The following is a 27,989-nucleotide window of genomic DNA, read 5'->3' as shown; positions in this document are numbered from 1 at the left end:
CATGGGTTACAGCATAGCTAACATTCGCTCTTGATGTTCAAAAGCAAAGCATCCAGGTCATGAGAGCAAAACCTCTTTCTTTTGACTGAGTACTGGCTGTATGCACTTGGACGGTTTGAAGAAAATCCTTCCTTTCAACTTGTTTGACCTGTCTTCCTCTTGGTAAAACCTTTAAAAAGTAATGTCTGTGTAGCATCAAATGGGGGGTGGGGGTGTTCAGTTTCTCCTGTGCATTGCTTCTAAGGCATGTATTGCAGAACTGGCAGTACTTGTTCAGATAGATATAATCAACAGAGCATGGGCTGGTTGCAGAGACAGGAGCCTCAGCACAGTCCTTCAGTCCAGCCCTTAGCTGTGTTAATGACTAACCGGGACATAACCTTAAGCAGGTCTTGATGTGTCTTGCTTTGTGCATCTCATTTATATTGCTAGTAAAATAGGAATGATAGCGCCAACGTGATATTTCCAAAGTGCTTTGACTGCTCCTGTTGTGAATGTTTTTCTTATCAATGTTGTAACGTATTATTTAAATGTTAGATAGAAAGCCTCAATTTTCCTTTTACATATAAAGCACATGGCCAGATCTTGCTGGAGATACTTGAAGTCTTAAGGAAAAGTAGGATATAAGGTATTCTACTTTGGAGAGAGTGGGCTTCAATAAAAACGTTTTATTTGTCATGGACTGTAAAAGCAACATAATTGGCCTATTAATAAATGAATGATTTTACCCCTCCTTTCTGCTTCATCGCCTAATGCAGGAAAGTATAGGCCATCTGGAAAACAAGCACATCAAGCTCACCATGTATCAGGCTTGGATATTTAATTTCCATTCCACCTTTAATTCTACTAAGTAAATGATTTCCGGAATTATTGGCAACTAATAAAAAAACAAGTTTTGCTTTGTGCAGTGAGTTATCCAGTACAAGCAACTACCACATCAGCTTATTTCAGTAGCAATGAACACACAAATCTAAGTGCAGAAGGAAATCACAAGTTCATTTTCCAGCGAAGCAAAGCAAGCTTCATCGCTTCATCATTTCAAGCAAACCCATCAAACTATTTTTTACTTACTTATTATGTAATTTGGAGACAAAACTCAGAATTGCATTTTCAGCCCTATATGTAATTTAAAAAAGGAACGACAAGAGGTCCAAGCTTAGAAGCCTGCCTGCCCCAACATGGTATTTCTGTTCATTTTTTGCATAGCTCATACATATGTACAACACATAAGCAGAGATGAAAAGCTATTTTTTACTGAAACCTTTAGCATTGTCGGAATGCTGGGGTTTGAGTGTAATAGGAGTCTTCTTTGCAGAGCACATACAGAAGAAGTATACAAGTAATTTCAGTTGGAATAATTGTAATCTAGAATATGATAATGCTTTATGTGTTTGACAGTGATGAATTAAAGAATGTAACAGCATACATAGTGATGAATTCTTAGGGAACAACAAAAAAATCTTTAGGTATTATGAGAGCCTTTTCCTTGGGATTTTCCTAAAGCTCTCAGTTTGGCTTCATTTTCTTTTTCCAGATTTTCATGCAGTCATGATCTTTGACACTATTTTTGAAAATGTCCTACAGACAAAGGGTTGGGTGTTTCTATTCAGCTACACCAAATTCTAAGTTTGGGGGTTTTTTTAAGATATTGTTTCCAGTTTAGGCTCCTGTTGTGTTTAAAATAGTGAACATATGCCTCTACTCTCTCACAAACAGAAACTTGGATAACTCCAGGTGGCCCATTTGAAATGCAGCAGCCCACATGAGAGCACAGTCAGGGCTGCTATACTATTCAAATCAAAGAATGTAATTTATATTTAACGCAGATTAGTGAAATGAATTTATCGCATTTAAATTTCATTGTTTAACATGAATTATCTGTATCCTGACTTAGAAAAACACCGTTGTTTTCTTAAGTGCAAAATGTTAAAAGATACTTTTTCATTCATTACATGAGAAGCAGTCTGCATTTCAGATAAGAAAGTAAAACAATAAATGTAATCATTATCCAACTACAATTTAAATTAACATTATTCGTTCTGGCTCCTCTGTATATCTGTGACCTTTACAAGCCTTTATTTATCACACAGAACAAAAAACTTACACGGCTAATTTTGCAGGAGTCAATACTGATGTATCACTGATCATTTCTCGTTTTAAATGATTGTGCTACCTCCTTAATTAAAAAGATGCCTGATGTACATGCAAGAGTTTTTATTTTTATCATGTAAAAGGGGTTTCTGATGGTCATTAGAGAACAAAATACATTCTTCCTTCTAAGACTCAATCACATATAGTTAGCACATCTGGGTTAGAGAGTTAAAGTTGCTTCATGTGGAGGAGGATTAGATCAGCAAAACACACTTCAGTAATTCATTAGGAACTAGATCCTCATTCCACCCTCACACTATGTTCATTTAGGAGTAAGGAGATGTTTTCTCTCATGGGCTGTCCCATGAATACTTCTGTGATGGGACAAGGACAATATAAAACTTCACTGGATAATGCAATATACCTGGACACACGGTTCACTGTGCCTAAACCTTGTGCTGTGACTTCATTCATCTCCCTGTGCGCGTCCCAATGATCCACCTCTAGCATCAGTGTTCTGCTGTTGTGCAACCCCCTTCATCATAAAGGAATTGCTATAGCCTCCTATTAACTTTTCCTATAGCTGAAGCCGAATGTAAGGTGATCATGCTCACCATGCTGTACTTTTGTGGTCCCTCGGTCACCCAGAGTCAGTTCTGCAGGAACCCTGCACTCTCTGTTGGCTCTGTGACAAACAGGCTATGAATCCATATCAGCCCTACATCTTAGCACTGCCAGAATTGCATATAAATTTTAAACAAGCGAATATCCAGGAGATTTTTCTGGTTCCTCATGTGCCAACCAATGAAATCCACAAGTCAGTGTCCAACTCTGAGTTTGGAGGCTGCCAGAGAATAGCAGTTCCATTTTGTGTTAAAAATCTTGATTTTGTTTCCATTAGAACGAAGCATTTTCAGCATGTTTGCAGAAAGTTTTTGTAGAAATAGAGACCAGAAGTTGAGTACACTAAACTAGATTACTGGATGCAATGGACATGGTCATGCTGTGTTGTCCAGTGGTACATGATTTGGCTTGAAACGAATAGCCTCAGCAGGAGACCTTCAGGAAAATCTACACCATGATAATATAGAGGACCAACCTCTGAATTAGAGGTCTCATGCTACTGCCCTCATTCAGCAACTTAATAATCGACTTAGGTCTGAAAAAAACAGCATCCATGCCGCCCAGATCCTGTTACAAGATGGTGGCCTTCCAGTAGCCATTACCCATCAAAGCCCTTTTCTGAATGTGGAGCATCAGCCCTTTTCAGAAGGAAAAGCCTGTGCCAGGTAGACCGCTGGGCTGCCTCAGCCTGACATTCGTTATATGGTATGTGTCCCTGTGGGTAGTCAGGACTCAAATGGATAAAAGCACTCTTATTTCTAGGCTAGTGATGGAAATGCCTAAAACAGTTGCTTTCTTAAATTACTGCAAGCAGTAAAACTGGCTATATGGATTTTTTTTCTCTCCAGTGAAATTCTCCCATTTCCCTAAAAGCCTCCCATTCTATGAAGAAATAAGTATTGCTATCTTCTGCTTTTTTACAGTTGCAGCCAAAGTAGAAGACTCTCGCCCAATGAAGAGACCCCCAAGGAGGCCACGGAAGCCCAAGACATTAAATAATCCAGAAGACTCCACTTACTACACTCTAATACATGTGAGTTTAGCAAGTATTTGTGGGCTAAAACTGCCAGATAATTCCCACTTAAAACTTTCTTTCTAATCGCCCAATTCACTATATTCCTTTCTAGTGCAGCATTAAAGCTATGTCCTGCTGAAAGGACGCAGGCCACAAACCTCACATTTCAAACTAGGCTTGAAATTGAGGTTCCGTTACCCTGACTGGGGACCTAGGTCAGACCAATTTTTACTTTTGTAGTTAAACATATGTACATCCATTATATGCATAAGCAACATTTGCATTTTCAATACACAAGTTAAGTGCCCGGTCTCCGTAGTTTCTTTGTAAGTCATGGGAGAGAAAGAGGTTTGTTTGAAGAGCTATTTTGAGCATCTAAATTAGTGCTTGATCTTGCAGAGAGAGGAAATATTAAAACAGGCTGTATTAGTATGCACACTGTAACTTCCTTTACAAATGTGTCAGATTGTGATTATGAAGGAATTGGCAAACACCAACAGCTCAGGAGACTAATGGATTTGAGTGTCTCTATATATAGCCTTTGGTCCAAGTTCAGATACCAAGTGCTGCTTTCCACTCTTGACTTCGGTGACCTTAAATATAGAAAAAAAGGCAAGAAAGTAAGCAGAAGGAGAGAAAATGTAAAAGCAGCTCAGAAAGCAGTTCCAACGAAAAAGCAATTAAACTCATTTGCTCGAGGTGCCTGTATCTTAGTGACCTATTTTAACAGACGGTGAGAGCCCAGCTAATAAACTAACCGTAGCAATTGCTTCTCCTTTCAACAGAAGGTGTCACCAGGACCTTTAGGGATAGTTGTGTCTGGCATACCAAAAAGGAAAAATATGACTATGTTTTATTATGGGGGCTTTGAAATAGCACAGCTTTGGAACAGTGATATTCTGAAAAGAAATTATATTCACAAGAATAAACTCACATGTAAGAATTTGGTTTGTGAAAGCAAGACTGGTGACATAAAGGACTGAAATGAAAGGCATGACACTGAATTCTGCATTAGGAAATTTCTGAGAAGGAGAATTCTGAAGTAAATGCATATTTAGCCAATACTATACAGCAAAAAGCCAATACTATACAGCCAGGAATACAGTATTTTCTGAAAGGTGATTTGTTACACGGCCAGCTCCATATCAGAAAACAGCCATCACATCAGTACGAACAAAAACTGCAGTAGTACCAGGGAATTTTTAAACTAATTTTTAGCAGCAGTTTTTGAAGGTATTAATCAGTGTTAATTATTATTATTATTGTTATAATTAGTCATATTTTTCAGGAAGGTGTGAAAAAGAGAATTCTGTCTTCTTGACCTTAAGTTCACTGGTAAGGGAAAGGTTCAGCATAAATATCTATACACTGAATCTTAGAAAGGAGACTTACTAGTTCTTAGATCCTTAGACCTTGGGTAAGTCATTGAGCTCTAACTTGAGATCCTGGAGGGTAGTCAGCTTTCCCAGCATTCATGGATTTTTTACCTTATTAAATTCTCTGTGACCTGCATGTATTCACAGATGATTATCAAGTGAATCTGTGATCAATATGAGTGCATTTTTTGAAAATTTTTCTCTATCTTATCTTCTGCAAAAATGGAATTTGTCTCACATCATGTTACAAATATTAATTCGTCACCTTCCATTCTCACTCATTTCCTTGCATATCAAATGGGCTAAAGGGATACACAGGTACAAATGAAGCCTGACAATAGCTCATTGTTCATACAAGGCACTAGAAGTTTATTTTGGGGTATATTTCTTTAAATCAGCCTATCATTTTGAAATTATATGTCTTGTCCATTTGCCTGCAATCTGAAGCCCATCAGGTGTTCTGATTCTCAGTGACTTTATGGTCACTAATCCTAGTGAGTTCTCACTCATTTGCAAGAAACACAAGACTAAAATTAAGACCATCTGCACTTAAAAATTCTGCTTTTGAAGAGTGATGCATTAGATGCTGCAACATAACATTGTTTTTGCTGTAGGGACAGAAATCTATTAGAGGCAAGAAATTATTCACATTCTCTATGAATCTTCTCTGCATTTTGAAATGTCTTGTATCCTAAAGGGCACTCTTGCCACCTAGTATACTGCTTTTTAAATGGGCCCTGTGTCCATTTTATTTTACTAAAACCTGAGCTGTCACAAGAAGTGACAAGACTGCATGGACGTTAATGAGAATAGGATTATGCCTGCTTCCACTGAGTTGCCTGTATTCATGGAATTTCTCATGGCATCACAGTGAGACACTGATCACTGTCAGTGAGACGGTGTTGTCATTAAAACATTCATTAAAACAACTATAGATATTTGAAAGTTTTAGATATCCTTTTTTACTCTGATGTACAATACTCTCCTACCTAACATGTTGATGAATTCTATCTTTGCATAAATTTTTCTCTTAGTATTTTTTAAATTACTTTTTATTTTCTTAGAAATCAATACAAGACGAAAAACGGAAACCAAGAAAAGAAAGGTAATTTTTTTCCTTATCTAGCTATTGTCATTTTAGTACTCTAGAACAGTTCTTAGCTGTACTTCAACCAGGAGAATAAAGCATGAAATAAAAAAGCATGGTAATTTGGTGATTCACAGGAAGGACATCGTATACAAAGTTAAAATAGGCAATTTTCAGCGACAAAAACCCATTATACAATTCAGTTGTTCAGTTTTACCACAGCATGGTCCTTTACCATGGCAACACAAGCATAATAATAAGTTAAGATAAGGTCCACATCAAAGATAGTTCTGACACAGAAAATAATTGAAGGTGCTAAAATTCCAGTCAAAGAAAATGAGCAACCAGTTCTTTTCTGTTAGCAAAAATACAAAGACTTAAAATTCTCACCTAAAAATATATGACTGGAAATAGATCATAAAAAATTAAAACAATAATTATTAATAACAGGTAAAGAAGAATAGCCCTTGAAATTTCAACTAGAAGTCTTTACAGTGTAACTAACCCATTATGATGGATCTCTGCAGAAATAAAGCAAGCAATAGATATATTCTGCCTTTCTGTATCTTAGATCCTTATGTGTGCTGTAGATATGGTTCACAGCTTTTGACATACATCATAGCTTTATTTTATTGGTGTTTCTATACTTTTCTGCTGCTCCCCAGTGACATTGCTGTGGTATCACAGTATGCCTGCTATGGTAGCCAGGTCACAGATGCAAGACAAATGAGCTCTTAGCACTATCCTCGGCTGAAGTTGCAGAATACAAACTCCATATCTAAAATACAGATCTTAAAGGAAGTTAAATGGCATTACATACACACAGTATGTGCTCAGAGCATCTAGCTTCATTCAATCACAGTTTAAATTGCACCTGATTATGCCACTGCTTATAGTTTTCACTTAATGTCCGTGTCCCCCATGTCTGGTCTGTTACAGCTCTTTTTCTGATGTTGGTTGCATCCTGAAAAAAAACATAAATCACACATATTATTGTCTTCCGCTTAGCCAAAAAAAAAAAAAAAAATCCAAATCTAGTGTTTTCTCTTATTTGACTTTAGTTAGGTTTCACTCATCTTAAATCTAGTTAACCGGTTCCATAACTGCATCTTCTTTCATTTGCTGACTCTGTATTAGTAGAACATAGCAACTGAAATCAATGAGTTATTTCCGATTGCTACCAATGTGAGAATTGAATTCTGAACTTCTTTTTTCAGGTTGCTTTTAGGAGATTATTTTTTCCCTGGTTATTCTAAGCTGAATGTTGGGATTGTTTTTTTCTGTACATATGATACCTTGAATAGCATTCATCTAACAAAATAAGAGACATCTGCATTATTGACACTGATATCTGAACTAGTTGCTTTAGACTTCCTTCTTGTACTGAGAGACAAAAATGGTTATTTTCAGGAATATAATTCATCTCTTCCTCAAAGAGATACTTAAAATAGGTCAGATGAATTATATCCTAAAAATGCCTCTCCATTGAGTATTATGGCAAACCCAGACACTTTCAGTCATATATGTCTGCTTTATGAACATATAAAAGTATTTAGTATTTCAAAATTCACAGTATCTGCATCATACAGCAGTCACATTTCAGAGACTCATTTATTGTGCTTATATATGCTTTTCCTTAGAACCTCAGTGCATAAACACAACTAATGATATTTGTTTGCCTTGTTTTTGAATGTTGAATGTAATATTGAAAAGTGAAACTGTTAACTTAGTGTACTTATTTATTGACAGTCTGAGCAAAGTGCTAGATTTAGATATCTACTACCAAGAAATTTCATCTACTGATTCCACCTCAAAGGACAGCAGTTCTACCACAAGAAAGAAGAGACACCCAGCTGAGCGCAGGACTTCAATATTAAGAGCTACTGAGCGGTAGGTAATTCATGCAAAATAATAGTAGAAAAAAATAAATGTTGTAGAACCTTGTTGAGATATTCAAAAGATTCATAAAAAGAAAGATAGGCTTTCAAACCTATGTTTTTTTTCATGCAATCCTGTCAAATTAACTTGTAAAAATGTGTAGCTGAAAAATTCCCATCTTTTTGCAGCAAGGACAAACGGTGGTATGATTGGTGTTCAGCCTACCTGCTAGTTTTTGGCTTCCCAAGGGCCAGATGAGATGGACAGACATCCTGCTGTATATCTGTTCTAAAATCAGATTAAACTAAAGGAGAACCTAAAAATTATATTTCTGATCTAGGTTTTAAATAGGGTGGATGTGCGCCAAACTTTCTGCCTGCTTTCTGTGGATAAGACACCAGCTTGACTGCCTCCTTCCCCTGCTGTTATGTAGCAACACTCACATTTCTAGCCTATGGTGGACCCCACCAAGGTGATCAGCCAGGAGGAGAACCCTAACCGGAGGGTTTACTCCACCTCCTCTCTTCCCACATAGACTTCATAGAGGGTGACCTCTGCTGGGCTAAGGGAATTCATATTCTCACTCTGGCCAGCGTACCCACACACATTGCACATGCAAACACATATTTATATGTCTTGATATATTTATATCTTCTTGTGTCTTCAGGTATGTAAGAAAAACTTGGAAAGTATAAAGGACAAAGGCTTAAGGGGAACAGTAAGCCTGGGATGATCAATGAATTTGAAAACATATCTATAGTAATAAAGAAAATGTTTATAGAAGATGTTGTGCCACTTCCTTATTTTGGAGGGGGGGGGGGGGCGGATTTTCTCAGGTAGGATCTAGATTAGTTTTAGGAAGGTGTTATGAAGGCATGGAATTACAAATAATAATACCAGGGAGTTACCGTATAACTTACATCCCTTGGAAAACGTTGCATTTCTAAGGTGCTTAAATACATCAAATCTGTTACCTTGTGGTTTGGTTTAGATGAATGAGATTTTTGCCACTGAGCTTACTAAAAGGAATTTTTTACCTTTTACCATGTGCTGCCCTGGCTGCATCCTAATTACCCATATTGAAAATATCTGTGTAACTTTTAAATTTACAGTTATCTCTGAAAGCAGACGAATGCAATTAATAAATATTTCTGCCTTTCAGCATCTCTTGAATGGAGTTACCTAGATCTAAAGACTACACAGTCTTTTCAATCTACAGAAGTGAAAAGCACTGACTAATTTTTATTTGGCAGTTTACCTCCAATGCTGTTGTAGGACCACTGGTGGGGTACACCTCTAGCATAGACCACTAGAAATGTTTGTTCTTATTTCAAAGTAATACACTTGTAAAATAGTTGAGTTTTATTTTTAATCTTGCTTCATGGTGACACCTGGTGCCAGATCACCATTCCAGCCTGCCAGTGGCAGCTTTCAAAATGCATCTTGCCATCTGAAAAAACAAATAAATAAGATGAGATGGACATTTACATTGTGCTCCACAGGCAGGTTAGAAACAGAGCAAACAAATTTACATTGACTGAAAATCTGGTTCAATAACCATCAGGCAAACGCTACTGCAAAGCCCCTCCGTGTTCTCAAGGCTTTTGTGTCCTTTTATTATGTCCCTTTTGTAGAAGAACATGTTGTTCTTCTGTGTTCTTCTGCTTTTAGCCTATACTGCGTTTGTTCCGAGGTGCCTGCTCTACGCTGCGCAGGAAGAGGCCTAGCAAAGTCAGTTGGTTTTTTGTCATTCTCCTTTCGTTTCCCTCTCCGAGGGAGGAGGTGAGGCAGTCGATAGGAGTGTTTGCCAAGGTAAATGTTTTGACTTCAATTTCCAAACCACTTCTGCGGTGAATCCCTAGGTCGAGGGTTGCAGAAAGCCCCCTGGAAGAGAGTAAAACCGAAGATAATCCCTATGACTACAGACGACTGCTGCGGAAGACCTCACAGCGCCGGCGCCTTATCCAGCAGTTCTAGCTGCTGCTGCTGTTCCTGCTGCCATTTGGCTTTTATTAGCATAATCTTTTTTATCATTTCATACCATGTGCTTCCTTTTTTAAAAAAAAAAAATCTCTAATGTTTCAAGTTTACAACATGTGTGTTCATGTGAATGTGAATTACTGTGGTTTACAGCCCCACACTGTTGCAAAGGGACACTGTCAGTCACATCATATCCTTTAAAAAAAACTAATATAAAAATCATTTTTCTTTCTGATACCACTGCTACATCTTAAGATTATTAGACATTAAGCAGCTTAAATCTAGTTTACTTTCCTCAATGCATAGATCTTTTTGGCATTTCAACAGTCTCATCCAATTAAAATAGATCATTTAGTTTATAGTTCCCTACTTAAGCTTTCAAATTCCCATATGCACCTTCAAAAAACCTTAGTTATTGTTTCTAATAAATTGTTTTACAGGGCGGGGGGAAATTACAATCACACCATAGGGGAATTTCTGCTCATTTTAGGTTTACAATGCCTGAGTTTTGGGATGAACTGTTCATGGCAAGTGTCCCTTTAATGAAAATAAATATAAATGATTAATTGGATAGCATATTGTGGCAGTTTATTTCATTATTGACTTTACTGTAAACCTAGTAGCCAGTTTTAAAGGTCAATATTGTGTGTAATTTTTATGTTGGCGATGTCCGTTTATGGGGAGTGTATCCAACCCTCTCCTCTGCCTCTGAGCTTTGTGACTAAGTGATGAACTTTTAAAGTGTGTTTGCTTTGTTCTCCTTTGCATTAGATTTTTACAAATCTTAATCTCTGGGGTGCCAAAAGAGGAATAGAAGGAACAGAAGTACACTCTCTGGTTGATTGCTGCCAAAATTTAATGATCATTCTTAATCAGTTCGGCTAGAAATTAAGTGGAAATAAAAGCAATAGCCACCGTGTTCAGATTTTCCCCCCGATTCCTTATTCAAAAGACCTTGTTTCACAGAAATCACACAGATAATTGCTGTGCTTCCTTTCAGGATTCATAATTGCATGTTCCCAGCTGCAAAGCAAGAGACGGCAAATTTCAGGATGCCAGGATAAAGGCCTGATCCTGCTCCCTAGCTTAGCTCTCTTTAATCCCACGATTGGCAGCAGCAGCCAGCCACAGGGGCTGGGCTTTGTGCGTTCCCCACACGCACTTGGCCCTTTCTTTCCCCAGAGACAGGTAACCATTGCTTCCTCATCTCTAACTAGTTATAAGGCTAGGTGCTGTATTAAAATTTGCTGCAATGTAAAATTTGCGATAAACTGTTTAAATATCAAAATCTGTTTTAATGTTGCTTTCTCATGTGTTATTAAAACGGTAAAGTAAATAAACATGCACAAAGCAGTGATATGGTTGGCTCTGTCTGAATTACACCCCGAGCTGACGAAACACCACGGACTGGGGCATGAGTGAGCCAAGGCGGGAAGAGCTCACAGCAGCCTCTTGCCATGGAAAGCTGGAGTTGCCCTCTATTTTTCCTGAAAGCTGATGTGATCTGGAAACTGGAATATACCTGTAATTTCACACACAGAGATGCCTAGGCTGGTTTTATTTTATCTTCCCATCAGGACTGTGGTTTAAAACATCAAAACATTTCAGAGAGCTTTCACGGGGGGACAGTCCCTGTAACCATGTGGGTGCATGCAGAAAGAGATGCCATGGGCTGACCACAGCCTGGGAGCCCCCGGGCTCGGCTGCAAGGAGCTGGAGGGCTGCCCAACCAGTGCTCCCGGCAGGGCCAAATCCTGGCCTGCCTCCCTCCAAGGGTTAGGGCTTAAATTCCCTCCTGCGCCGGAGGAAAGGCAGCCACAGCAAGGACGGGCTCGTGGGGAGTGGGGAACCAGCTGGGTGGAAGAGGAGGTTTGGTTGCCCTCAGAAACGACGTCGGGGAGGGAAAGAGAGCAGTTGTTTTCCTCCTCTTCCAGTCTCGCCTCCGAGACCTGCTGCCTCCCACGGGGATGGAGCGGGGATGACGGCTCCCCCGGGCTCCCCATCCTCCGGGGTTGCGGGGAGACCCCGGGAGCAGCCCGGGGACGCCGGGAGCGATGCCCGGGCATGAGGTGGAGGACCCAGGGACCTCCCCAGGCACCGCGGCGTCGCGCTGGGCTCCTCCTGCCACTTCCGCGGGAGCGCAGCCGGGACCCCTCTGTCCAGCTCAGGGGCAGGAGCGAGGAGCGGAGCCCCCCTAGCCCCAGCCCCGCCCCAGCCCCGCACAGGCCTCTCCACCTGCGCATTCGCCGCGGCGGCCCGGCCCGACGGGGCGCCCGCTGGTCGCTGCGGGAAGGGCCAGGCCGGGGGGCGGCGGAGGCTCGGGGTGGGGGTTGTCCCTTCCCCAGCCCGGGACTCCCCCGTCTCGGCGCCGCCGCCCGGGAGTCACCTGCTCGCAGCGACGGGGGTGGCCCGGTGCAGGGAGTGAGGGGCTGGGGCGGGGGGGCATTTCTCTGTGCTTTGTAGCTCACAGGATTGGGGCCGCTTCCCCGTAGCCCCAGTGATCCGTGTCCCAGCCCTCTCCTCGAGATACCGAGCTGGACCGTCGCGGCCCCCGCGCCAAAGCCCAGAAAATCACCCTTCCTCTCCATTCAGCGCTCGGCGGCGCAGGGAGTGCTCGTCTCCCCACTCCCCCCCCGCCGGGCTGCGGCCGCAAGGACCGCGGGACCGTCGGTGTGTTGGAGGCGGTACAGGAAAGGCGCTCGCCTTCACCCCGCGAGGCAGCTGCAGCCCCACATCACGCTGCCCCCATGGCTCGGCTCTGCCTCGAGCGTCCCCTTAGGCGCAGGGTGCGGGGGACCCTGCGAGGCACCGCCCCCCCCGTCGCGGTCGGGGGGCAGCGGGCCGCGGCAGCGCGGCGGAGCGCACCCCGGGGGCGCCCACGGGAGAGGCTCCCACCCACGCGTGCCCGGGGCGCCCCCGCCCCTCTGCCTGCCGCCGCCCGGCGCAGACGCGCGCACTTACCCACCCGCACGCCGCGCTCACGCACAGTCGCTCCGGCCGCCGGGGCTGCAGCTCGCCGCTCCGCGCCCGCCCAGCCGGTTCGCCTCCGCCATGGCAAGCCCCGGCTCCGGCTTCTGGCCCTTCGGGGCCGAGGAGGGCTCCGCCGCCGCGGAGAGCCCCGGCACAGGTAGGGGAGCGCCGAGCAGCCGAGAGGGACCGGCCCGACGGAGCCGCGGAGCCGCCGCGGCAGCGCTGCCGGGTCACCGGAGACCCTTTTGTGGCAGCTGGACCGGCGGGACGGAGCGGCGGGGACCGACAGCGGTTCTAGCCGCGCCCGGCGCGGCTCGGCTCGGCGGGGCAGGGGGTTTCTGGGGAGCAGTGCTCGATGCCGGGCGAAGTGCCCCCGGCCCGCGCCCGCCCCCACGGACCCTCCGCTCAATTTTCTCTTGCAGCCAGAGCCTGGTGTCAGGTCGCGCAGAAGTTCACTGGAGGGATCGGAAACAAACTCTGCGGTAAGGGCAGGGAGGCCTCGGCAGCCCGCGGCGGAGCCCCGGCTACGCGCCCGCGGAGCTCCCGCGGGCCCTGACTGGGGGCGGGGGCCGGGGGGACGGGGCGGGGGTGAGGCCGTAGGGCTGAGGCCGTGTGTCCGTGTCGCTGTCAAGCCCTGCTCTATGGAGATGCCGAGAAGCCTGTGGAAACCGGAGCCAGGGCAGCCCCGGGGGCAGCGGAGACGCGGCCGGCCTGTACCTGCGACAAAAAGCCCTGCGGCTGCCAGAAAGCGGAGGTGAATTACGCCTTTCTGCACTCAACAGGTAACAGCGCTCCCGGGCCACGCTGCATCTCTAAAACTAACAAATTGAAACAGCGGTTCGGTCGGGAAATCGCCTCCTCCCGCCGTGCGCGGAGGTCGGGGGGGAGTCCGACGGTGCGAGGCGGCGGCGGCTCCGCGGAGCCCCGCGCCCCCGGCCCGGCCCGCTCCTGCGCCTACGCGGGAGCTAGGCAGTTCCCAAACCCGCCGAAAAATAGCCCAAACAGAAAAAGATCCCGGAGGAAAGAAAAGGGCAATAAAATCCGGACGCTCTGGAGCCTGCAGGTTGCTCTTTCTACGGAATACTGACAGCAGCGACCTTCTCCTTGAAGTCCCTGTAATTAAGGTTTGAGGGGAGGAGGGAGAAAGAGCGCTCTCTCGCTGATTTATTTTAATTCGAGGTATTTTTGCGTTTCATCTTTCCTGACCTTGGAGGTAGTGTCCCCGCTACTACACAGACGCCCGCTCTGCGCGGAAACGCTCTGGCCAGGAACGCTCCCGTTCGCACGGCGGAGCGGGGCAGCGCGGCGCGACCGGCCGCGCCGAGCAGGGAAGGAAGAGGGAAGGGAGGGCGGCTGCAGACCCCGCGCTGCTCCCGCCGATCCCTGTCGCTCCCGGAGTACCTGAATTGGGGGGGTTCCGCGACAGCTCGGCTCCCCCTGAGCCATCGCACTTAAACAAAAGATGTCGGTGTGCGCACCGAGACACCGTGAAGTATCGCCTCAGAAAAAGGCTTTAAATTATCAACAAGTTACTTGCGTCGGAGAGTCACAGTGGAGGTGTTTTGTTGCAAGGCAGATGGCAGGTTTTAGAGGGCTTCTTGTAGCGTTTTTTTCCCAATCCTTATTTTTCCTGAGATTCGTTTTCCCTTTTTTTTCTTTTTTCCCCATTCTCATTGTCTAAGAAAATGGTCTGTAATATCCTGTGGGGAAACATTGCTTTTTTAGGTAGGATATTAAAACCTAACTGTCATCTCTCAGAACAGTCCTTAAAATAGCCTTACCCAATTGGCTTATTAAATGAAAACAAAGTCTATTTGTATTCAACACGATTAAGCGATTTCCTAAATATAAACTGGAGAAGTCCTTGTCCAGAATCTGTGTATAAGGTTGTAAAACGAAGTTCACTTTTAATTTCTTCGTTCCCAGACCTTTTGCCAGCATGTGATGGAGAAATAACAACTATGTCTTTCCTACAAGACGTTGTGGACATTTTACTCCAGTATGTGGTGAAAAGTTTTGATAGATCCACAAAAGTTATTGATTTCCATTACCCAAATGAGCTGCTCCAGGAGTATAACTGGGAGCTGGCAGACCAGCCACAGACCTTGGAAGAGATTTTGTTGAACTGCAGAACAACTCTGAAGTATGCAGTTAAAACAGGTAACAGCCACGCTCGTTTTCTACCGTCTGTGGTCTCCTGCATTGATTAAAGGTGTCATTTCATTTTCTCTTGAAACGTTAGAGATTGAAGCAGCAACTGTGTTTTGTCGCTCCCAAGCAATTCCTAGCAGAGGCAGGAATGGTTTTCCTGGGTGATGGAATCTCGGTGGCTGGCCGTGCAGTGCCGTGCGCCCTTTCCCATTTAAAATTAATGCTTCTGTGTGTTGGAGCTGCCGCGTGTGCCACAGAGCTGCCTTTTCACCGCCTTTGCTACTTTCCTCCTTCCCTTTGCACCCATCTCACATGTGATGGCCCGGGGTTTGCCCCCCACTCTCTGCAGACCGGAGCCCAGAGACAGCGGGGACGGGCGGTGGGGGTGGGGGGGATTGTGTGTCCTTATAGGGGGGCAGCAGGGACCGGCGCATTTAACAGCCAAAATCACAATAAACATCCTGTAAATGGGAACTCGCAGCCGCCATTTGCCGTGTGTTTCTCCTTACCTGCAGGATGTAAAAACAGGAGAATTTGGCAAAACTGTGCACAAAGGTATTGAGGGTTCTTCCCCCCAACTTTAGGCTCAAGCAATAAAAACAAAGCCCAAAATGGTTTAATAGCCTTTTGTTGCTGTTGGGTTTCTCTAGGGAGGGCAGCGGTGGGCTGAGCGGACAAAACCCGTAGCTGTGATTGAGAAATAATGTGGAGTGCGGGGAGCTCTTAGTGGGAATTTGAATTACTGAGAAATTTCTTAGAAATAAGTGTGTAGTAATTACTGAAGGAGGTAAAAGGCTGTTTTTGTGAATGGAGGTTTAGGGGGAAAAAAGAAACAGGTTATGTCACCTTCTGGGGACAGAACAGACTGATCCCACTAAAGACTGTGGGGGATCTGTGTAATCCTCCCTGTTTAGTTGTGGAAATGTCTAGCTGAATGTTTTGGATGTAGGAGTCGAGTGCTATCAAAATGCCTGTAAAATATTGGAATAAATAGTTAGATAAATGATGTCCACGGGAACAAAGTCGATCAATCCAGTGATCCATGTGATGTGTCTGGGCAGGGCATAGGAAAGATATTTTTACGAAATGCTGTGAAATATAGGATCTGTGGATCTGGGGAATCAGACAATAGGGTTTCTTCAGTGATTTTCATTAATCGTTTTTTGTTATAGACTGTTTCATATAACGGACCCATTTCATTTTGTGCATCCAAAGCAGACCCTTTAAAAGAACATTACAATTTGTCTTGCTCCCCAAAAATATGTGAGGTTTTCCCTTCTTGGCATTTTCTGAATCTGTCTTCATGAAAATAATGTTCTCAAAGTCCAAGGACTGATGCTGAGGGAGGGTGTGTGTGAGATGTGATGGTGTGGCGAGGTTCAGATGAGGGGCGCAGAGCCACTTCACTTGGCTGCCACTGCTCCTCAGCATCCTCGGGATTTACACCCAGAGCCCTTTTGCTTGTGCTTCAGAGCAAAACACTTGAATTGCCCTCAGAGGAAGGGCAGTGCACTGAGGTTTCTGGCGGCGGGGTTCTGCCTCAGCTCTTGCTGCAGGAGCCATTTGGACATGGCCCCTCCTGAGCTGGGGGGAAGCCTGGGCTATGTTTGGCTGAAGGGGCCCGGGAGGCTGATTGGAAAATAAATTGCATTGCTTAAATTAGCCTCACAGCTGGATCCCCAAGTCCAAGCACCAATCCCCAGTTCGGATTGGAGGAACCGGCTGGCTGATTTTTTGGCCAAGGGGCAGGTATGGGATGCTCCCAGGTGTTGCGTGCATGCCATGGCTCACTGGGGTGCTGCTTTCTACCCCCTTACCAACTACCAGCATGCAGCCCCAGCAAGAATTTTGTCTGTGAGAAAGTAAAAGGCAGTCTGCAAATGCAGAAAAAGATGGATGCAGAATTCAGTTCCTGTGTGATGCTCAGCAGGGGAATTGAAATGTGAGCATTTAACAACGGCCTGGAAACCCCACAAAGGGTGAGAGGAGGTGGTGCTGGTCCAGCCTTGATGTCTGGCAGGCCCTGATGCTGGCAGAAGGCCATGCACAGGGGGGGCTGTAAGCAAGGCCAAAGCCAGTGCCATTGGTCATACCTTTATCCATGCTGTCTGGCTGTGCTCAGACCTTCTTATTTCTTCCCTGTCAAGGCTGTGGAGGCTGCATGTTCATGCTAGAATATGTCTGTGCCTGAAACCAAGTGCAGGCAGGAGCATATCTGAGAGGAGGGTGTGTAGGGCAAAGCCATGGCCTTGGCAGGGAGAGCATGGCTCTGGGTGTCCCAGTGCCTCAGCCCTGGTTCTTGCCCATCATCTGCCTGTTTATTCCGGGTTATCTGTAAATACACTGTGTACTGCTAAACCAATCAGTAAGCAGTAATCTGCTATTTTCACATCTCATCCCTCTCCCCACACCCTGTCGGTCTCTTTTTCCAGTGACACCTCTTTGTTCAGTGACAGCCATGACAAAGGATGTGCATTTCAGGCAGATGGCACCCGGGTAGTGCTTTTTGAGCATCTATGACAAATTCTTCTTACCTGGCAGTGAAGCCTGTATTTTAAGGAAAGCCACAATTTTCTGTGGCCATCTAGCCAAGCGAAAAGAGCTCTCTTATATATTAGGGTGTTACACAGATGGACAAACCGTTTCAGCTGAGGTTGGGGTCAGATTGGGGCATTACGTTCTCTGCTGTTGCATGTTATAGCCATGCTGCAGAACTGAACGGTGCTGAGTGGAGGGGACCATGCTACAGGTGTAGGTGCTGGGGGCTTTGCCAGCAGCTGTGCCAACAGGAGCAGCTCCTGCTCACCCTGAACTTATGTCTCTGTAGGAGCACAGTGCTGCTTCCCCCACCTCGCTTGCTCCAGGGTGCAGCTGCCCTGACCCCTGTTGTGCAGTGGGCCCTGTTCCTCCCACGGTTCCCAAAGCAGGAGGTGTGCTGTGAGGTTCCTTGAAGAAACAAGCAGTGACAATAGGGCTGTTGCCTGGGGCTGGGTGCAGGGCTGATGGAGAGCCGCTGAGACACTGCAGCTGCAAATATGAATTCTGCTATTCCCCAGCTTTTCAACGTGGATTTATTTCCAAAGCAGGAGTTTTTCTGTCATCTTTAAGCTTTCCTGTGGCACAGATTCACCTAAGACTTTCAGCTTCTAATTTTCTGCTGCTTTCTGTTGGAATTTGGGACCCGCATGGAGTCTGGCTGACAGATTGAACCTGAGCTATCAATACTGAAATCTCTCTCTAAATCCCATCATCAGGGGAGATGCAGTCCTCTGCAGGCAGAGTCCCTGGGGCAGCCGTGGCTTTTGCAGTGGTAGTGGGGTGCATGTGTACCCCAAGGCCACCTACCCCACTCAAGAGCATGCAGGGCAGGTGCCAGATCCTGTTCATCCTGCTGGATCTCAGCAGAGTCCTTCTGTCCCTGAGGGGCTTTGGCCACCTGTCCTGGGCAGTGTGGACCAGGGGAAGGTGGCAGTTCCTGTCTCTGGTGGGGAGGGCTTGGTGCCAAATCCATTCAAGCTGGCTGGCAATGGCATGGGGCTCATCTCAGATTAAAGGTGCAGGGAGCTGGATTTTGCATGTGTGCCCCCACCAGCCTTTATCCCCTGCTCTGTCTGCCCACACAGCCCAATTACTCTGCCTTTGTGCGCTGCAAGGTGGGAGCTGGGGAGCAATTCCCAGCGCTGTTCTGCCGGCCATGTGTCCGTGCCTGATAAGAGGCCACTGGAGACCAAAGATAAGTTCTCTCCTGGTGCTGGGTCTGCATTTCCTCGATCATCTTGCTCTATCTTTTGTTTTCTGTGATGGCAATAACAGCATGTTGTCTGTGGGTCAGGACAGGTGTTTTCCAAGCAAAGTCTGCCTTCCTTTGAATTGGATGGTGTTTAAGTAATTGTGAGCCGTCCATAATTTGTACTCCTAATTATGCCACTTAACAGGGGCTTGCAGGGAGCAACTAGTAAAAACACAGCTTTAATGGTGCCTGGGCACATTTTTAAGAAAAATCTCTAGCAGAATTTTAGAAAAAAATTAGGAGCCAATTAGATTAACCAGGTAAATGGACTATCAGCTCATTGAGTATATTTTTATGCATCATTCTGCTGGGGCAGCAGTGCTGATTTTCATGGGATTTGTTAAAAATCACAGTTGCGAGCAGCCAGGCTATTTCTAATTGCACTCTGACGGGAAAGAAATGACAAGGACCGTCACCTTCCCTGCCATCTTCATGCAATCATCAGCCATTGAGTCATGTGCAAAGCAGTCACCAAAATGTTCCATTTTCTCATTTCGCCCTGTCTATTATAATCATTAGCCATTCATCACTGATGTTATATGTACTGGCAACCTCTTCAGATGGTGTCTCGTGCGTGCCTTTCAAACCTAGCCAGGCAAAACCACATCCAGTGACAACATGTGACACACTAACAGGAGCAAACAGCTATTTTTGCGAGGCAGCGATGTGCTAATTTTCAAGGCATATTGAGAGGATAATAAGGAATGTTGGAATTCATTATTCTGTGTTCAGTGTAATTACTCTGATTTACTGAGTTTCCAATGAGAAAGAAGAGAAATCCTGCCTTTTCCAAGAAATGTATTTATTGCTATTTGCTTTGTTTTGTACCTTGAAAGCACTTCTTTCACTATAGAAGTCAGTAGGTAAATACACCGTTCAGCACTGAATAGTTTCATTCAGAGTCATCAGCTGTTCAGTAACAATTTCCATCTTATGCAGGGCACCCTAGATATTTTAATCAACTTTCAACTGGATTGGACATGGTTGGATTGGCAGCAGACTGGCTGACATCAACAGCAAATACTAATATGTAAGTAGCAGATTTTTTTTTCATAATGATATTTAATATAATTTTACAGTTATATTCTAAAATATTAGCTGCAGTAGCTGAATGAAAGAAAGAAAGGTTGCTGGAAAAACAGTTGTCTGCTTTTTAAATGGTTGCTACAGCTATTTACATGGAGACTTTCAACATTGTCATGTAGGCTGTCTTTTATAAAATTTCATCATACTAATATGATGTTGGTTTTGCTTCCCCCCTAAAATGTACAGAAAAAAATATTTTAGCTTTTTGCATGCATAAATATATAAAATGAAAGGTGTGCTAAGTGAACAGTTGCATTCATGCAGGTTATGTACAATCAGTACTCAGAGCAGTTAGAGCCATTGCTTTCTGTAAGAAAGAGGTGCAGAATTTAAAGTGTGGGGTTTCTTTTCACTTTGGGACTAGGAAGTATTTTTGTGCACTTGCTTAGCTTCGTGCACTGTCTTGTCATGAATAGGACTGCTGACATGTATGCTTCTAGACATGCACACAGGTTTTTGCAAGGCAAAGGTCTGGCTCTGCTCAGCAGCTCTTGAATATAGGACAAAGCCTTGAGCCTGGAAGAGCTGGATCAGATTTGTTTCACTGAAAAGGGTGGTTAAAATGGAAAGCGCTCTCAGCATTTCTACTTCTAGACATTTGACGTCAAATCAGAAGGAAGGTTATCAAAAGTAATGTAAAACAGAACTCTACCTAGTGCAAGATAGAGTATATTATGGCTATAATGTAATGTAATACTGGAAAAAGATGTATTAGTGTTGTAGATGAAGCATTAAATATGGACATTACTACATTTCAGGTTCACCTATGAAATTGCTCCAGTGTTTGTACTTTTGGAATATGTCACACTAAGGAAAATGAGAGAGATGATTGGCTGGCCAGGGGGCTGTGGCGATGGGATATTTTCACCTGGTACATGACATTTCAAGCTTTCTTTATTTTTCAGACTATGCTGTATGACATCCCCTGTAGTTAAAGACTAAACATAATTAAATATGCATGTTTGAGAGGACACTTGCTAATAACCACCAGTGGCCTCTTTGAGATAAAGTATTGCATGTTTATGAATTTCAGGGACGTGATTATGAGGGTCTCTTTGAGCAAATTACACTGCATTATGAGCAGCTGTAATGGCACATGGGAAACATAATCAGAAAAGACATTTGCCTTGCAGTTTTGCTTTGCCCCCACTTTTTATGGATTACATGAAATAGAAAACCCATTGTGTTAATAATGGAGGGAAGAAACACAACAATGCTCTCCATCATTGCAGTGGAAATTGGAGCAAAGGGGGAAAGACGTAGCATCCCTTTCAAAGTAATTTTAGCGGGGTCGGCAAGATCCTGCCAACATTACGGTATGTGGTTAGCTTTCCATGTGTGGGCTGGCCTGTTGAGGTCAGGGGGGGTACTTGGGTGGCTAGTTAACCTGAGTGCTTAAAGGCTCGAAACCTGATTCCTTCGGGGCAAGTCAGTGAGGCAAAAAATGAGCGTGATTAACTGTAGAGAAATCATTGACTCTGATAAACACTGCATTGTTAAGACATGTTTTTATTTCAATCATTTCACTTAGTCTTTTGATTTATATTCTTTGTCACCTCCTGTCTTACTCTGGAATTTCATTGCTAAAAATTTTGGCCTATATATCTCACCAAATTGCAAAACAGTAAAAAAATTGACATTGGGCATAGAATCTTGGCTTGTCAAAAGAGAACAGACTGATAGCTGCTGGGAAGGGAGCCCTTCTGGAAAGAAAGTTCATTGACCTAATGGAGAGGGAAAGTGTTTGGACTGTTGAACAAAGGAAAGGCCTCAGTGATAACAGCCTAGTATGTTTAGCTCTCCGAGGGCATAAAGGGTAAAGTTCATGCTGTGGAGAGGATCAGGCAAGGCTCATCTTCAACTTTTCACATCTGAATGCACATGTGGGTAGTGGTGCAGGAGATTTTTCGTGGGCCTTTGCAGAGATGTGGAGAAAAAGATTATAAAAATTTACACTAGTTCTTGTTGAGTCCTTATTTAAAAAGCACTGAGAGCAAAAGCTCTGACAGCTTTTACTGTAGTGCTTAGAGGTCCTGACCAAAACTGTGGCCTCCATTACGCAGGGCAGCATATGAATGTGTATCACGAACCCAGGACCTAAGCCAAAGTCTCCGGAAACCACACAGTGGTTGGTTACTGTGCAGTCCCTGGCCTGACTCAGTACAGCCGGTCTTGCTGTAATTGTAAGGAACTTGCAAGTTCCTTGCCTTGCAGGCTTGGGCTGCAATAGCCCCACCAGGTTTTCAGGGGCCTGAGAGGGAAGAGTAGAGCAGTAGCAATGCTGCTCAGCCAGACCTGGTGGGCAGAGGCTGGGTATGGATGGCAGGCGGGGTGAAAGGCTCAGTCCATGCACTAGATCTGCCCAAGTCTGGCAAACTGTGCTCAAGACATTGTGAGTCAGGATATGCCTCAGGAGGAACTGCTATTCCTCCTGGGTCTGCAAGAGGTCCCTGTCTGATGGAGAGGACCAGGGTGTCATTAGTGTGTCAGATGTGTCACTTTATCTAGCTGAAACCTGCATGGGGTCGGGCTCTCCAGCAGGTGTGTGCCTGTGCTGGCGTTCGCAGTGCTGCCCCCTCTCATCCTTTCCTTCTCTGCAATTTCTGGTTTGTGCAAAGTGCATATTTCTTATTCACTCTCTTCAGCAGCACCCAGTGTGCAGGTTCTGCTTTTTTAGGCAATAATCAAAATCATCCCTATGCTGTCTTCTCATTTCAAGCTGTCACGGCTTCAACTGAAGACCTTACTGTTGAAAAGATTTTCACTCTCTGCATTCTCTGGAATGAAATATACAGTATCAATACATGCAAAGCATAAAGGCCTGATTAGGTTCTCCAGATTCTGTAGGTGTGTTTTGTTGCCTGCAATTAACTGTGGGTGTAAACACAGCTGCAAAATTAAAGGCAGAATGAAGGCTTATTAATATGCTTAAGGTTAAATGGCAAGATAATAAATACTAATAGGAAAGCCCGTTACTGAGGAAACTTCACATTTCAGTCTTGATTCTTTTGACACAGAGCCAATGACTTTGGACAAGTTAGGCCAAATTTCTTCAACTTGGACACCTTAGTTCAGTCACCTAAGTCATCAACAGCAGCCATTACATGACATCTGCTTTTTTTAGAGGCAGGTACCTGAGCATTTCCTCTTAATCTCTCCATTTCTTCTTTTGTCATTTATGAAAAGAGGTGCAAGAATATGTTCATACCTCTCAAGATAGTTTAAAGGGGAAGAAAAAGCCCGATTTGTACTGACCTCCATGCCAGCGATGCCATCTCTTTGTGGCATTTTCCCATGGATTCAAAGGAGGGCCAGAGAGGTCAGGGAAAGCCAAGAGCAGGGGTAGCCTCACTACAAGAGCAGAGCTAGGACACTGATGAGAAACAAAGGACATAGTTTCTCTGGGCTGTGGAACAATATATGTGTCTCCAGGGGATAAATACAAATCTTACAAAAAACAAAACAATGTTCAATTTCCTGGCACAGATACCCTGCTGGTGTAACATCATGTAATGTCGCTGCTTTCAGCAGATCTACATTGATCTGCTTAAAGGGTGGATTTTTTCTTATCTCATTTGGCTATCCAAGTGTTGGGTGTCTACCCAGGGCTAGTTACTAGCAGCTGCCATAAATTCAAGGGAGAGGAGTGGATGTGTCTGCAGGGCAAGTCATCCCACCTACCTCAAACAGCTACCTTAGGATGAACTGAGCCATCTTCTGGAAGTGCATGTCTTGTGCTCTTCACTCCATTTTTAGATACATAAAAGTTGGGTTAGTTGAACTCTACCTTCAGCTGCACCCTGACCTATTCCTTTAAAAGCCTAAAACCATGATCAGTATGCACCTTTACTTTGTATATGTGCATAAACATCAATATATAATCAGTCTGTGTGTATATATGTATACACACACATCTATATATATAGTATATATACAGCATAAAACTGATGGATTTTATGTGTGTATGTGTGTGTCTGTGTGAGAGAGAGAGAGCGTGTTTGTGTGCATACATACGTAAAAGTACCCAGACTCTGCCTCAGGTTCTGCATTATATTCCCATAGTGCTCATGCAGCATTAATGTATAACCATTGTTCCACTGTGGACACAAAGGCTCAGTTTGTAAAAATCTTTAAAAGGAATACAAAGTGCTGGTTTTTAATTTATGCATTGACAATTGAAATTTGGGAACAAAATACTGCAGAGCTCTCATTCAATACCCATCTTGAAGTGGGTAAAGTGTCCATCTTAAAATTTAAGTCAATGTATGCCAGAGATTTTAAGGCTGGTATTAGGGACATCTAGCCTTTTTCCCTTGCTCCCATCAGAGGACAAATAAAAAGAAAAGTAATTCTTGGAATGACCCTTTTCCTTTTCTCTTCCCTTCCCCCGCTCCAGTTATCCAGAAGATAGCATCTATTGGGACTCACTCTGTGGGTTTCCTCCGAGCCAGGACGTGAAACGCCACCCTGATTAGGGAGGGGAGGGCATAGACTAGATTGCACTTGGAAGCCCCTTAGGAAGTTGCCTTGTAAGGTGTTTGCTTGGGAGGTGAAACAGAGAGGGGACTGTGTGTTGATGGCATATGAAAAGAGAAGAATGGGGACTAAAAGAAAAAGCGCATTAAAAATGAGGATGAAAGGAAGCCCCAGTCACTTTTTTGCAGTGGTACTTTTTGCCTAACTTGCTATTTGTGAGTAGTAGATCCTGTTATTGCACAACCCAGCTGTGAGGAGCATCAGGAAGAAGAAAACATGTTTCTGCCATGAGGCAGAAACATTAACATTAGAGTTAGAAAATCTGTAGCAAGACTTGTCGTTTGTTCTGCAATGATATTACAATGCATAGAAAAAGTAACAGTATATTACTGTGGACTCCAGGTGGTGCCATATCTAACATGTATGCTATGTTGATTGCACGTTTCAAGATGTTCCCAGAAGTTAAAGAAAAAGGAATGGCAGCTATTCCCAGACTGGTTGCCTTCACATCAGAACATGTATGTGTTTCTGTTTTTTCCTATCTGTTACATCTGCTGGTATGAATTTATGATGAATAACTGAATGGGAATTGGTAACCAACTGTCCTCATTTCTGTTATTCATTCACTGGGAATAAAAAAATGGAAGGGGCTGGCTTTTTGGTACGTAGAGGGATGAGGTGTGCTGTTATCTGTGTCTGAACAAACCACTGTCATTTTTTTGCTCTCACTTGTGCCTGCATAAATGTCAATGTGAATGGTATCAGAGGAAGAGAGCTCATCATCGGGCTTCAGCACTTTTTGCCAGGAATGTCTTTTGTTCGGGTCGCTCTGGGGGAACAGAAAATCACTTTGAGTCAAAATGTTTCTAGCTGAAACCACTCCTGATGTTATTTAATGAGAGGGTGATAACATACATGAAGACAATAGTATGGAAATGCTCTGTGTGTGTACAGCAGAGCAGCTGCATTGTACAGTGGGGAACTGGACTTTGATGTGGGTTTCTGCCTGTGAGCAACAGCTTCAGCATACAGGGTTTGTCACAGGCATCGGTGGGATCTGGCAGTGAAAGAGGAGAGGGGAGGTGGGCACAGGAGATATCAGAGTGGTCCTCGTGGGAGGGGCACAGCGTATTTTGCTCTTTGAACAACCATATAGAAGTCATATTTATTTCTGCATTGGGGGTGGGGGGATATTTTTTCTTTATGACCATTTAAAACTTCTTGCAGCTTATAGTGGAGAATGCATGTGCAGGATAAAGGGTAAGAGGAAGGGTTATACCCAGGAGGGGCTGTGAGCTCTCTTTAGGCTTCATGGTCCCTTTCAAAATTTCTCTCCAGCTGTGAGGGCTCAGCCAGAAAGGACTCTTTCATGGCTGAGGATCAGCAGGATATTGCCCATGTTAGGTAACAACATCCTCCTGGCTGTCTTTTTTGACTTACCAGAGAACCTGTTTCCATTCCATGAAAGTGTGAAGAGCATTGAGTCCTTAAGAAGTCTAAAATCAGAAATATCTAGGAGGAAATCCCTTTGAGGATGCCTTTCCTGGCATTAGGATGGGATGTAATACACAAATGCAGGTTCCATGTTGCAGAACAGTTGTCCCCAAAGCAGTCAAAGAGAAGGGTATTCTACAAATGAGTAGCAACTCTCCAAAGCTGGCTGTACAGCTAGAGATGCATTATTCATATGGAAGTTACAGACCTAATAAGTCTTGCAAATAAGGTTCAGCGTGATTATTTAAAATAACAAATCCTATTAATCATTAGAGAATGTCATTGTGTTCATAGTGATGGAATGTTAAACAATGAACCAAATTGTGCTATCAGTCTCAAAATAATGAAATGAGCTTTAATAATTGTGTTTTCATGCCAGGGAAGAAGCAGTTCCCTTAGCAAATTAAACATTCCAAAATCAAATATGCTGGAAAATCCATAGAACAACATCCGAAATTGTTGAATTTTAGAAGTATCTTGAAATTGCAGTTTTGTCCTTTCTTCTATCAAGTTTTTTATAAAGTATGTAATGGCACATCTTCTAGGGAAGTTAGGAAACCACAAAATGTGAAGACAGAACCCTTTAACCCTTAATTGCCCAGAGGATATGGGATCAGGGTTTAACCCTCAAAACTGCAGAGGCTGTTTACAGGAATTGCAGAGGCCTAGAAGTACAGTCCCTGTTCAGACAGGAAATGTCATGTAGAACTTGAATAGACACTAAGATAGGAGAATGTCATTTGTCTCATTGGTCACACCATGCTGACAATCTACTTGAAGTTTAGACTCCCCAACCTGATTTTGGTTTCTATCTGCCACAGTTGGATGCTCTTATAAGACGATAGCCATGGAACAAGCAGACTATAAGTGGGATGCTATCATTTCCCATTTGCTTTGCACATGTGCCATGATAGTAAACAAAGCTTAAAGCTGTTGTATGTATTTTGAATTTTGGAGATTTTGGTCTCAAATATTTCAGTCAGAAGCAAAGATTCAGTATCAGCAGGTCTCAGACAAGAATTTCAGCATCACAGACCAGACTTTATTTTCATTTCTAGCGGTCTAGAGCTATCATTATTATAAACAAATTAAGTTATGCCACAGTTGCCAGCAGTATTACTGTAATCAGAATCTGGCCTCAGTCTGATACCATGACAGGTTCAGCTGCTAGTGGGTGAGAAGGGAAGGGAGGAGTAATTCACAGCTCTTAGGTAATTCCCTTCCTAATTTAGGAGTGCATCATTTTCCTAAATTAGGAGCCTGGCTTTCTGCACAACCAGTGAAGAGAGGCATCTCTGGAGAGAAACCTGGAGCATCCAAATTAGGAACCTAAATATTCCTTATTTAGATGTTCTAGATCACCTTCGGGGAGGTGAGGGAGTGGGGTGGGGAGGTGTTCACCTACTTCTGTGCATTTACCACACAGAGAGATCAGCCTCCTAATATATTCAACCTACATTAGGCACCTAAACCAGGTTATGTGACTATTCCAACCATGTACACTCCCAGCAAGCAGATCTTCCCTGATCTGTACAGTAAGACTGTGGTTTACTTGTCACTCTGCTTCTGTTTGGTTTTGTTTCACCAGTGACAGTGAAATATGCCATAACTGCTTGGGTTGGTCTTAGCCCAGGTATAATTTCACTGAGACGCACTTGTGCTCAGGACATAATTCAATCCTCTGTAGTGCATCATCAGTGCACTACTTTGATCTGCACCAGTGCAGGAGCAAAGTGATGTCCCTCAGGGCAGCTGTTCTGGACTGCACATGGTACAAGAGACCTTGACTCAGAGGGGTAAAAGTGATGGATGTCAGTCATAAAAACGTATTTTCTTCCATCATTTCAAATGCAATGAAAAATATAAGATGAAGGCCTCCTCCTGTGTCCCAGCACATCAGCTTTAGGCTGTTGTGAGTGTTAGCTGAGCACATCCTTTTTTCAGTGTGGAGAAAGTGGCTGAAAGGGAGAG

The 27,989-nt window shown here is 43.9% G+C and overlaps 2 protein-coding genes and 1 long non-coding RNA gene across 13 annotated transcripts in view; 2 read left to right on the top strand and 1 right to left on the bottom strand.

The window, feature by feature from the left end:
* MYO3A (myosin IIIA) overlaps positions 1-11,408 on the top strand; it is a 121,125-nt gene extending 109,717 nt beyond the window's left edge. For 5 of the 7 annotated variants that reach the window (XM_030487622.1, XM_030487580.1, XM_030487695.1 and 2 more), the window contains 4 exons: positions 3,639-3,748; positions 6,171-6,211; positions 7,943-8,083; positions 9,934-11,408. In XM_030487622.1, coding sequence (XP_030343482.1) covers positions 3,639-3,748; positions 6,171-6,211; positions 7,943-8,083; positions 9,934-10,048 — 407 coding nt within the window. In that variant the 3' untranslated portion in view covers positions 10,049-11,408. Of the gene's footprint in view, positions 1-3,638; positions 3,749-6,170; positions 6,212-7,942; positions 8,084-8,259; positions 8,733-9,742 lie in introns of those variants that run through there. The other 2 variants (XM_030487601.1, XM_030487612.1) reach the window with 2 other exon arrangements.
* Positions 75-13,590, bottom strand: LOC115608618. Of its 2 annotated transcripts, none has more exons than XR_003991616.1 (3): positions 13,013-13,590; positions 7,068-7,157; positions 75-4,323 (listed from the first exon to the last, which is right to left on the bottom strand). It is a non-coding gene; the product is annotated as an uncharacterized LOC115608618 (long non-coding RNA). The 2 variants fall into 2 exon arrangements; XR_003991615.1 differs by lacking the exon at positions 13,013-13,590 and adding an exon at positions 9,330-9,541.
* Positions 12,520-27,989, top strand: part of GAD2 (glutamate decarboxylase 2) — a 40,933-nt gene continuing 25,463 nt past the window's right edge. The window contains exons 1-7 of one of the 4 annotated variants that reach the window (XM_030487707.1): positions 12,520-13,178; positions 13,444-13,503; positions 13,654-13,803; positions 14,948-15,181; positions 19,902-19,992; positions 20,807-20,919; positions 24,927-25,042. In XM_030487707.1, the coding sequence (XP_030343567.1) occupies positions 13,103-13,178; positions 13,444-13,503; positions 13,654-13,803; positions 14,948-15,181; positions 19,902-19,992; positions 20,807-20,919; positions 24,927-25,042 (840 nt within the window). In that variant the 5' untranslated portion in view covers positions 12,520-13,102. Of the gene's footprint in view, positions 13,179-13,443; positions 13,504-13,653; positions 13,804-14,947; positions 15,182-19,901; positions 19,993-20,806; positions 20,920-24,926; positions 25,043-27,989 lie in introns of those variants that run through there. The other 3 variants (XM_030487710.1, XM_030487731.1, XM_030487720.1) reach the window with 3 other exon arrangements.

The sequence above is a fragment of the Strigops habroptila genome, chromosome 1, assembly GCF_004027225.2.
Source record: "Strigops habroptila isolate Jane chromosome 1, bStrHab1.2.pri, whole genome shotgun sequence".
Classification (NCBI taxonomy): Eukaryota; Metazoa; Chordata; class Aves; order Psittaciformes; family Psittacidae; genus Strigops; species Strigops habroptila.
This window is presented reverse-complemented; position numbering and strand designations above follow the sequence as displayed.